The sequence below is a fragment of the Miscanthus floridulus genome, chromosome 3, assembly GCF_019320115.1.
Source record: "Miscanthus floridulus cultivar M001 chromosome 3, ASM1932011v1, whole genome shotgun sequence".
NCBI lineage: Eukaryota > Viridiplantae > Streptophyta > Magnoliopsida > Poales > Poaceae > Miscanthus > Miscanthus floridulus.
Genome location: NC_089582.1, coordinates 131,010,381 through 131,023,061, shown reverse-complemented (window position 1 = coordinate 131,023,061; position 12,681 = coordinate 131,010,381). Strand labels below are relative to the sequence as shown.

General features: G+C 43.3%; 1 protein-coding gene across 1 annotated transcript; it reads left to right on the top strand.

Annotated features, from left to right (window-relative positions):
- Window positions 1-654: 654 nt before the first annotated feature.
- LOC136546960 (anthocyanidin 5,3-O-glucosyltransferase-like) lies at window positions 655-2,484 on the top strand. The gene has a single exon (XM_066538917.1). It carries the CDS (start codon window positions 676-678, stop codon window positions 2,317-2,319), a length of 1,644 nt encoding a protein of 547 aa, XP_066395014.1. The 5' UTR covers window positions 655-675; the 3' UTR covers window positions 2,320-2,484.
- Window positions 2,485-12,681: the final 10,197 nt, after the last annotated feature.

The following is a 12,681-nucleotide window of genomic DNA, read 5'->3' as shown; positions in this document are numbered from 1 at the left end:
AATTTTATTCATGGACACTCTATTCGGTCGTTTGGTTGATGAGTAATTGGCCGATACTTCTTCTTAACAAAACACGTGCTTAGCGCGTTCTCGAAAAAAAATGAATAATTGGCTGATTGAAGGGAGTATTATGTGACTACATGCATAGTATATTGACTAATGAAAGGAAGGCACTCGATAAATATTTGGAGCAGAGGAAGGGTCTCGCTGGATGATCAAGGCCAGCACGTGTTGATGCTGCAGGGTAGAGAGTTCCCCTCCCTGATGTAGTGATGTCATGCATGACGTGAAAGCTCTGGCCATCGATCTCGAGCCGAAGTGTCATGTTTTTTGTTTCGTTGAGTAGAGCAAGCGCTGGAGGCTGGACCCAGGAGGAGGATGTTTTGACTCAGGCCATGTTTAGTTGCAAAAACTTTTTTAAAAAGTGCTACAATAACAGTCACATCAAATATTGCGATACGTACATAAAACATTAAATGTAGACGAAAAAAAACTAATTGCACAGTTTAATTGAAAATACGAGACGAACGTTTTAAGCCTAATTAGTCTATGATTGAATAATAATTATTAAATAAAAACAAAAGTGCTACAGTAGCCAAAATCCCAAACTTCAACCAACTAAACCCGGCCTCGTACAATCGTACTGTTGCTGCCCACGTGCTCCCCGGTCCCGTGATGTCGTCAGTCGTGACCACGAGAACGAACGAAAATAAATGGACGGCAGGTCACTCCACAGTCCACCACACAAGCTCAAGCTCATCCAGTCTGTTGTCAAAAAAAAAAAAAACCCTCATCCAGTCTTCTGTCCGACACCTCCGGCACCGCCGCACCGCTACCGCAAGCAAAGACATCATGGAGAAGACGATCGTTCTGTACCCGGGCCTCTTTGTCAGCCACTTCGTCCCGATGATGCAGCTCGCCGACGTGTTCCTGGAGGAGGGCTACGCTGTTGCGGTCGCGCTCATCGACCTCACCTTGGACCAAGACGTCGCCTTGGCAGCCGCCGTCGACCGCGTGGCCTCCGACAAGCCGTCCGTCGCATTCCACAGGCTCCCTCGGATCCAGAACCCTCCCACCGTCGCGGACTACGCGGAGGCGCTCCTCTGGTACTTCGAGATCGTGAAACGCTACAACGACCAACTCCGTGGGTTCCTCTGCTCCCTGCTGCAGCCTCCCCGAAGCGTCGTCCACGCGGTGATCGTGGACGCGCCTTCCGTCGCCGCGCTCGACGTCACCAAGGAGCTCGGGATCCTGGCCTACACCTTCTTCGCCGCCAACGCCTCCGCGGTCGCCGTGTTCCTCCAGCTCCCCTGGATCCGCGCGGAAGGCCAGCCAAGCTTCAAGGAGCTCAGAGACGCCCCCGTAACCTTCTTCGGCGTGCCTCCCATCCCGGCGTCGTACCTCATGCGCGAGACGCTGCAGGAGCCGGAGAGCGAGATATACAAGGCGATGATGAACGCGATGCGAAGGAACGCGGAGGAGCCCGACGGCATCCTGGTGAACACGTTCGCGTCGCTGGAGGCTCGGGCGGTGGGAGCTCTCCGGGACCCGCCGTCGATTCCTCCTGGCAGTGGCAGAGCACGCAGGACGCCTCCGGTGTACTGCGTCGGGCCACTGGTCGCCGCCGGTGCCGGCGCCGAGGCAAAAGAGAAGCACGAGTGCCTGGCGTGGCTCGACAGGCAACCAGAGCGCAGCGTGGTGTTCCTCTGCTTCGGGAGCACAGCCGCGGCCACCCACTCGGAGGAGCAGCTCAGGGAGGTCGCTGTCGGCCTGCAGAACTCCGGCCACCGTTTCCTCTGGGTGGTGCGAGCCCCGCTGCGCGGCGACACCGAGAGGCTGTTCGATCCACGCGCGGACGCGGACCTCGACGTCCTCCTGCCGGACGGGTTCCTGGAGGGCACCAGAGACCGCGGCCTTGTCGTCAAGCACTGGGCGCCGCAGGTGGAAGTGCTCAGCCATAGGGCGACAGGCGCATTCGTGACGCACTGCGGGTGGAACTCGGCGCTGGAGGGGATCACGGCCGGCGTGCCGATGCTTTGCTGGCCGATGTACGCGGAACAGAAGATGAACAAGCTGTTCATGGTGGAGGAAGCCATGGTCGGCGTGGAGATGGTTGGATGGCAGCAGGGGCTGGTCAGGGCTGAGGAGGTGGAGGCCAAGGTGAGGTTGGTGATGGAGTCCGAGGAAGGCGACAAGATCAGGGCGCGCGTGGTGGCGCATAGGGACGCCGCGACCGTCGCCCGGAGGGCCGGTGGCTCATCGCGCGCTGCGTATGGCCAGTTCTTGACGGACGCGGCCAAACTCGGAGCACGGGAGTAGACGCGCACGCGCTGGATGCATTGCTGATTGCTGAATTCCATCATCATCGGTTGTGAATCAGTGTTGAGAACTGAGATGAAACTGGGATGCTTCCATGTACTCTGTGGACTGTGGTAGCTTGTTTAAGCTAATAAGCTTACTCCTATATTAGAATGTTATATCGAATGGGACATTGCGATATACGTAAACTGGAATGCGATGGCAGGCACAACACACACTGTCACAGAGCCAGGAATGAAGGGCCGGAGATAGGCGTGAAAACGGACCGGATAGATCACTCCCGCCCTTTTTTTTCTGCGAATGGTAAAATTTATTAAAACTCAAGTAACATCTTTACAAGAGAGTGAAGAAAACCACTCCGGAAAACAAGCAAAAAAAAAAAGCCTGACACTCCCTAGACCTAATGGCAAACTGTGCCAACTCATGAGCTAAATTATTCTGGCACCAACCTCCCACGTCTTCGTTCGGATCTTGGTGACCACCGACTCACAGTCCGACTCCAGAATCATCGGGACGTCTGGCCATCTAAGAGCCATATGGACGCCCACCGCTCCTGCCCTAATTTCTGTATTTATCTGGTTCATTTTTCATTTTTTTAAATATTAAAGTCAATGAGAAACACAATATATATTTTGAATATGAAAATCGGACAGAAAACAATGTTAGGGTGTGCTTGGTTTCAAGACCACGTGGGATGGGTTGGACCTATACCAATTTTAAGGGCTTAGGTAGGACCTATCTTATGTTTGGTTTGAGAGATGGAGCCTATTGACGACCGTTAACATCAATTATAAGCCATCAATATATCCTGCATATATATTTAATTTCATCACTAAACATAGGAATAGGGGTTTAAACTAATGAATTCCACGAGCTTTGGTGAATATGTGAATGTAGAAGGATTTATCCAAAAAAACAGCCCCTGGGACCACCGTCATACTCTCCAAACAAGCAAACCGATATTAGAAAGAGATTCGGCTCGCGAAACCTGCGAAAAACAACTCAAGACGGAGTCTAGAAGCTTCCACCGGAGGGTAGGCCCACCTGTCACAGAGACAGGCCGGCCAGCCCCACCTACAGACCGGCCGGCCTAGGGGGGCCACCAGTTAGCCTCATCTTCCTACGTCAGTTTCCCACCGCCTTTGAAAGACCATCTCCCCCGTTGATCAAGGTCGGTTCATTCAACGGTGATCGAGGGAGTTGACGCGGATCGATGACGTGGCAATTCCTTACCCCCTACTCCACCTCGGCCTATATATAGCAGCCCCTCCCCCCTCCCTAGAGACATCTTGGAAACCCTAATTCATATCTCTCATTCAGATCAACACACGCCAGGAGGATTAGGTCAAGAACTCTCCAATATAGTAGATTAGTAACTCGGGAGTGAGGGTCAAGATGGGCTCATGCTCAAGTTCCGGATCTAGTCTTGGAGTCTCGACAAAGCCTTGCATCTTCACTTCTACATCTTGTAAGACTTACTATCAATTTATCATATTCTTATCTACATGGTTATGCTTACTTTGAATATATATCTTGCTTAGTTAAGGTTATCATTGCTTTTGTGCGTGGGTTCATAGAGCGCTTAGCCTGCTATAGTTTATCGATTGGGCTAAGTAGCCGAACCTCGTGTAAGCATGGTGCTTATACGATGCTCTGCCTATGAGAACACCCTATTCTCTGGTTGTGTGGTAGCAGCGGGTGGTGACAGTCCCGTCTATCCTTTGTAGTCCACGCCGAATTGAACAGGTTCTTAAATTGTAGGACCGTAGTCACATCAGTAGAGTTATTTATTATGGATGTTGTACCGTCTAAGCGGCGTCTCGAAGTGCACAAGAGTAGAGTTAGTCTTAGCTATAGTTTGGTGTATATATACTTTGATCTTGTAATAAGAATATCATAGGAATCTACCTCACCCGTTGTTCTCCCGAGTTTACTAGTTTACATTATCTTAGATCTATTCCCTAAGTGTCATTATGCTTTATTCCTATCATTACATTCACCCCTACTTTAGCTATGCTGGCATGTTGGTTGGTGGACATTCCTCTATTACTCAGTAAGTCTTTACTATATTGTTTCCCTATAGTAAAATATAAATAATGATACCTAAAATACTCCCGGTAAAATGCTACAATGGTATTCTGTGCACTTGCGGAATCCTTCATATTCTATTTGCATTAGTAAATACCAACAAACATTTTTGGCGTCGTTGCCAGGGAAACAATTGGCGTAAAGATTTAGATCATTAACATACCGCTAGCTTTAGTAGGATTACCCCTGTTCTGTTATATTGTGAAATAGACAGGGCAACAGATGCCGTTTTGACCTTTCGGCAAGCTTCCACAAGAAAAGAAGAAACATTGAAGAACCCTAGGGTGCCTAAACATTCAAGATCCATCAATATTGGAACCCTACCGTCTCACAGGTTTGTATACACATATATATTATTCTAACCATGTGTAGATTGGAGAAAAAGGTCGACGTCACAAGAATCACATCTTAAGTGATGAATACAGATGCTGCACTACTCACAAATTACATCATGTGAGTCATGGTAGATATGATCGAGAAAGGTGACATAGTCTTGCTCATGGACTTTAAACTTGATGAGTAGTTATCTTTTAATTTTTGCATACCATTGCATGTTTACTTTAAATGATTCATGCATCCACTCCGTTTAGTTTAAATTCTCTCATATCAAATCCACAACATATTTAGTTCCTTGCATACATTCATGCCACTTGCATCTTTTTATTAAAAAATCTCTCACCATGATCATGCTCTTTCATCTCTATTTGAATAAATCTCTATAACGCTTTCATGTTACCCTTTGTTTACTATAGTATGTTTAGGTTTGAAAGTATCTTTAGACATCTTTTAAAGTAAGCATGGTGCTTAGTTTAAATCAAGAGGTGTGTGACCTTATTTCCAAAGGCTTTTTAAATTAAGCGTGGTGCTTAGGTTAAAATGCCTTAATCAAATTAGACATGGAGTTTAGTTTGGTTATTGAACTAAAACTTGTTGTAGTAGATACTGGTTATTTTGTTGGACTAACCCCTGTAGAAAACTCTCAAATTCAATCTGGGTAAGTCAAGAGATGAATTCACATTGGAGATAAATCAATGCATGAGATGAACTCCAACAACTCTGCGCAAAAGAAGACACGGCTCAAACTTCATTGAAGGAAGAACTATGAGTATCAAAATTCATTCACTTTGTCTTTTGCTGCAAGTTACTTTTGCCTTGAACCATGCTTGAATGTAGTGAACAAATAAAAATTCATTATCAAACATGATAAACAAACTATGCTAAAGTAATTCAAAAACCACCTTTTCATTAGCATAGATGAGAACCACACAAACTATGGATAACAACCCATATTTCAGATTTATTGTATTCCCTCGGCTATGTGTCCATTAATATTTTACAGGAAAGAAGCTATGCTTATTCATGGTTTGGTATGAATTTGTGAACTCAAGCCGAACCACCACTTCAGCGATGAAACAAAGAAGGAGATGAGTGCCATAAAAAGAATCTACAATAAAAGCACTCACTTATAGGAAGTGGATGAACAAATCAACAGAGCCATTCCATTTTTTTTTGGTGTGAGGGATAGAATGGGTTAGAATGGATGGCCCGTTTGGTCCTGCCGTGTCGCCCATTGCCAATTGAGCTTGCCCGTCTGGCCATGGACCAGTGCCAGCGGAGCCAAACCACGCCGATGGAGCTCGGCCAGAGCCGCCATGGCCTGGCCCCAGCGGAGCTCATCTCACCAACGTCAGCGCTGTGAGACGGAGAAACGACGGTGTCGAACTGGATCGACCCCATTCGCCTGATTTTGAGAAACCAATTCAACCCGCATCTACTAGGTATATTTCCTATGAGAGCGAACCCAATACACTTCAACCCCTAACCAAACACAACTAAATTTGGGTCCAACCCATCCCAACCCACGACAACCCTCAATCCAAACACACGCTTAGTGTTTTTCTAACAGTTTCCGTGTTTCCTGCTTTGTCATAGCAGCATGGCCCAGACGAACATCATTACATATCGAACTCAAAGTAAGGGCATCGACTGTAGCTTACTTAAGGTGCCATAAGTATTAATAATTTAAAATATTAATACTGGGATAAACAAAAGAAAATAGTGAAGAAATAGGTTACGCGATAGTGAAATTATTCTGTTTCCATAAATCATTTATGGTTTACTCTCAAAAAATAAAGAGTAACACAATTATTTGATTAACCGTTACCAAAGTACATGACAGAGAAAAGTCGTAGTCCTAGAATTGGTATAGCCCTTTGGGTGGGTGGGTGGGTGTGGTGGGGGGGCATTAGCTTATGTTGGCCCGAGTCATAGTGGATTAGTGTATTTGTGTGATGTGTTGCGGTGTGTTGTTATGGCCATGTTTAATATGGTTGTAAATAGTTACGACTCTTTGTTGTGCATGGAACAATAGAAGCCTACTATACAGGGCCTACTACCTCATGAATTCATGCAAGAGAGACGCACCGCATCTACAACTATGGTATGTTAGGAAATCTGATGACCTACTATGGTTTGAGTCGTGATGGATAGGAAGGGCCCTAGTCTCAATCACGCTAAGATAGGAAACTAAACTAATCCTTTAGGGGCGTTTGGGGCGTGTTAGATTTCTGGCCTAGAGGCCTGGCTGTGCCCATGGGCTGCAGAAGCTCGTGTTTGATTTCCTTGGCCCACCACCGAGCCTAGCTGAAAGGTCCTAATAAGGCTAGAGGGGGGTAAATAGCCTATTTAAAAATCTACAAACCAACTAGAGCAATTTGATTAGTATGACAAATAGCGAAATGCAAACTTATTCTAGCTCTACAAGGGTTGTAAGCCACCTACCCAACAATTCTAGTTACTATGATCACTAGGCACACAATTGGCTAAGTCACTACTCACTAAGAGCTCTCACACTTGCTACACTAAAGAGCTCCACTAGATGAATTTAAACTACAAAGCAAGCTCTCAATTCTAGCTACACTAAAGAGCTTGCTACAACTAGTTTGCGGAAATATAAATGAGTGAGTAGGGTCATTATACCACCGCGTAGAGGAGTGAACCAATCACAAGATAAATACCAATTCAATCACCGGGAGAATACCAAAGGGCAAGTGACAATCAATTTTTCTCCTGAGGTTCACGTGTTTGACAGCATGCTAGTCCCCGTTGTGTCGACCAACACTTGGCGGTTCAGCGGCTAAGAGGTGTTGCATGAACCTCATCCACACAATTGGACACCGCAAGAACCTACCCATAAGTGAGGTAACTCAATGACACGACCAATCCACTAGAGTTACCTTTTGGCTCACCATGGGGGAAGGTACAAGACTACTCATAATCACTGAAGCCGACCACGAACAATAACCAACACATGTTGAAGCTCCTCTGCTGCTCCAAGCCATCTAGGTGGCGGCAACCACCAAGAGAAACAAGAAATCTGTAGCCACAATAATCCCCAAGTGCCACTAGATGCAATCACTCAAGAAAATGCACTTGGAATCACTCCCAATCTCACTATGATGATGAATCAATGATGGAGATGAGTGGGAGGTATTTGCTTGGGTTCACAAGGATGTCAAGTATGTCAAAGTGCTAAGAGAAACACCTTGGAGCCAACTCCAACTATTTATAGACATCCCCAAATGAATAGAGCCATTAGAGCTAAGGTGGGGCATCCTACGTACTGACCGGACGCGCCGGTCAGGTTGACCTGACGTGACCATGCCAGCGTTCGATCACGGATCTTGCGCCACGTGTTTGATAGTCTGGTTCATCTTTGGCTAAACGGTTTATCGAGGATGTGAGTGCACTCGATAAACCGTTTAGCCAAAGATTTCCCCTCTTTATAGTACGGCTATCGATCCAAAGTCACTCACATCCTCTATAGTGTCTTGAGTGTAAAACAAAAATCTATCATATACCTTTACCTTGATCATCTTGGTTTTTATTTTTCTCTTTCTTCTTTTCCAAGTTGAGCTTGATCATCATCATCTCATGTCCATCTTCAACTCCATGGACCTCATCTTGCTCAATCACTTGGAGTGGACCACATTTTCTAATTCACACACTTAGATCAAAGGTTAGTCCTAGGTTTCATCAATTATCCAAAACTAAACTAGGGCTTTCAATCTCCTCCTTTTTGGTAATTGATGACAACCTATTTACAAAGATATTCAATTAAATCTTTTTAGATTTATGTTGCTTGCCCAAGCATATTACCATGTGTAAAGATTATGGACAAGTTTTATCAACCCAAATTAGTAGTATTAGCTCCCCTTATATGTGTGCTAAGAGTTTGGATTTGAAAGCTTGCACATATGCATGGATTAGAAGTTTTGAGAGAGTAATAGCTACCAAATGATGCTAAGGTGTAAAGAATGGACCTTTGAAGCGTGATACCAATCGGAGTTGCTATTTGAACACCATCCTTAGCACCATGATTTGCTAGATACCATTTGAAAAGCAAAGACAAACTAGATACCTCATGAGATCAACATTAGAGGCAAGGCTCTAGTACCACTTGTAAAAGATCAAGGTATATCTAGTTGTCTTATGCATGCTAGTTTTTATTTCATCAATCATTTTCTACAATCTAGCATACACCACACAAGTATGGATATAGAAATAAAGAACTTGTGCCATGCAAGCAAACATATGTAATGCAACATACGAGTTTATGAGCTTGCTCTCCCTACTTGTGTGCTTCAAATTTTAATTGATCCTCTTACAATGTCATTTCATTTGTTTGCTCCCCCTATCTCTTACTATCTTTGTGAAATTCTCTCCCCTTTGTCAACAATTAGCGCAAAAGATGAGCTTAGATTTTAGATAGGTTGGGGTGAAACCATGTGAAGTGAGGATCATTTACCCAATCTAAATCATTTGCAAAAGATATCTAACTCAGTTTGAATTAAGGGCAAGCTTCTTCACACCTCCAAATGAGGGTTATCATGCACCATGTTGAGTTAAACACTTATAGCTTATTTTCTAGATCAAACACTAGGTTCACAAGCCCACAAACATGTCATATGCTACCATTAGATCATTTCAAGTATACAAGCAATAGTGGTACCATACAAGCATCGAATTCATTTGATTTTCACGAATGAGCCTAGGACATGATATGAATGACTTGATGTACTAAACAAGTCTTTAGCAATTGATGAATGACATGTCAATCAACTTTACCTTGCTTTGCTCAAAGGAGAGGCATGTCATATAATGGGGATGCATCAACACATATTGGAGAAGTCAAGTATGTTCAATTCATTCCTTAGCTTGCAAAACCTCTTCTCATCAAGTGGCTTGGTGAAGATATCAGAAAGTTGATCATCGGTGCCCACACTCTCAACACAAATGTTCCATTTTTATTGATGATCTCTTATGAAATGATGATAGACATCTATGTGCTTTGTTCATGAATGTTGAACCGGGTTGTTGGTGAGCTTCACAGCACTCTCATTGTCACATAGCAATGGTACTTGCTTGAATTTGATTCCAAAGTCACTCAAAGTAGCCTTCATCTAAAGTAATTGAGCACAACAACTACTGGCCAAAATATACTCCACTTCGGCGGTTGAAAGTGCTACACTATTTTGCTTCTTTGATGACCAAGACACAAGTGATCTTTCCAATAGTTGACATATGCCCGATGTGCTCTTTTTCTCAACTTTGCATTCCGCATAATCGGAGTCCGAATATCCAATCAATCCAAATGTTGCTCCTTTGGGATAACACAATCCAACATTTTGTGAATGCTTTAAGTACCTTAATATTCTCTTGGTTGCCTTCAAATAACTTTCTCTTGGTGAGGCTTGAAATCTAGCACACATACATACACTAAAGATCACATCCGGCCATGATGCGGTCACATAGAGTAGGCTTCCAATCATAGACCGATACATCTTTTGATCCACCATGTTGCCACTAGCATCACTATCCAAGCTTCCATTTGTCCCATTGGTGTACTAATAGCTTTGCTCTCATCTATGCCAAACTTCTTGAGCATGTCTTTGATGTACTTGTCTTGACTCACAAATGTGTCATTCTTCATTTGCTTGATTTGAAGACCAAGGAAGTAACTAAGCTCTCCAATCATAGACATATCAAACTCACTTGCTATCATCTTTCCAAACTCCTCATAAAAATCTTGATTGGTTGATCCAAATATGATATCATCAACATAGATTTGCAACATAAACAAGTCATTGCCTAGCATCTTGGTGAAGAGAGTGGTGTCAACCTTGCCCATCTTGAATCCCTTAGAGAGTAGGAAATCCCTCAGCCTCTCATACCATGCTCTTGTTGCTTGTTTCAATCCATACAAAGCCTTTCTCAACTTGTAGACATGGTTGGGCTTCTTCTCATCTTCAAAACCAGGAGGTTGCTCAACATACACAAGCTCATTAATGTACCCATTTAGAAATGCACTCTTTACATCTATTTGGTACAACTTGGTGTTATGGGCACAAGCATAGGCCAACAAGATCCTAATTGCTTCCAATCTAGCAACCAGGGCATATGTTTCTCCAAAGTTAAGACCTTCAACTTGAGTGTAACCTTGAGCCACTAATCTTGCTTTCTTTCTTACAACTATCTCATCTTGATCTTGCTTGTTTCGAAAGACCCATTTGGTTCCAATCATATTATGATCCTTAGACCTCTCAACTAACTCCCATACTTGATTTCTTGTAAAGTTGTTTAGCTCTTCATGCATAGCATTTACCCAATCAACATCTAATAAAGCTTCATCTATCTTCTTAGATTCAATGGATGACATAAATGAGAAGTGTTCATAAAATGATACCAATCTTGATCTTTTTTGCACACCTCTTGAGATATCACCAATGATAGAATCCAATGGATGATCACTTGCAACATTGGTTGGTTGGAGCACTTGTGCTTGATTGCTTGCATTTGATTGATCACTTGGTTGAGATGATGAACTAGTCACTTGTTGTTGATCTTGCACTTTGTCATCACTAGCACTTGCTTGAGCTTGATCTTGAGAACCACTAGCTTGCACATTTGAGTTAGAAAGCACTTGATTCTTGTCATCTTCAACATCAATCACCTCTCTAGGCCTTATGTCACCAATATCCATATTCTTTATTGCATTGACCAATTGAGTGCCTCTCATATTATCTAGATTCTTATCTTTCTCTTGGGAACCATTTGTTTCATCAAATTCCACATCATGAACCTCCTCAAGGGTACCACTAGCCAAATTCCAAACTCTATAAGCTTTGCTAGCAGTTGAGTAACCAAGCAAGAAACCTTCATCACATTTCTTCTCAAACTTGCTCAATCTTATGCCTTTCTTCAATATATAGCATTTGCAACCAAAAACCCAAAAGTATGCGATATTGGGCTTTCTATCATTCAAGAGATCATAAGGTGTCTTCTCCTTCAATGGATAGCAATAGAGTTGGATGCTATAGTAGCAGGCCATGTTGATTGCTTTGGTCCAAAATGAATGACTCACATTGTACTCACTCAACATTGATCTTGCCATATCAATCAAAGTTCTATTCTTTCTCTCAACTAGGCAATTTGATTGAGGAGTGTACGTGGCCAAAAATTAATGCCTAATCCTAAATTCATCACACAAATCATTAATTCTTGTGTTCTTGAATTCACTTCTATTGTCACTTCTCACTTTCTTGATGGTTGTTTCAAACTCATTGTGAATTCTCTTGATGAATGTCTTGAAGGTTGCAAACACATCACTCTTGTCAACAAGAAAGAACACCCAAGTGTATCTAGTGAAATCATCCACAATAATAAATCCATATTTGTTTCCACCAATGCTAGTGTATGTGGTTGGTCCAAATAAATCCATGTGCAACAACTCAAATGCCTTGGATGTGCTCATCATGCTCTTCTTAGGATGTGTGTTACCAACTTCCTTTCTGGCTTGGCATGCTCTACAAAGCTTATCTTTCTCAAATGTGACATCCTTCAAGCCTCTAACTAAGTCATACTTGATCAACTTGTTCAATTGTTTCATTCCAATATGACCAAGTCTTCTATGCCATAACCAACCCATGCTAGACTTAGTGAGCAAACATGTTGACAATTGAGCTTCTCTAGCATTAAAATCAACCAAGTATAGATTCTCATATCTAAATCCTTTGAATATCAAGTTAGAGCCATCTACACTTATGATCTCTACATCAACCACACCAAATATGCACTTGAAACCAAGATCACACAATTGAGCTACCGATAATAGGTTGAAGTTGAAGCTCTCTATTAGTAGCACATTGAAAATGCTCAAGTCATTGGCCTTTGCCATTGTCACCAAATATGATACTATCAATCCCATTGCTCTTA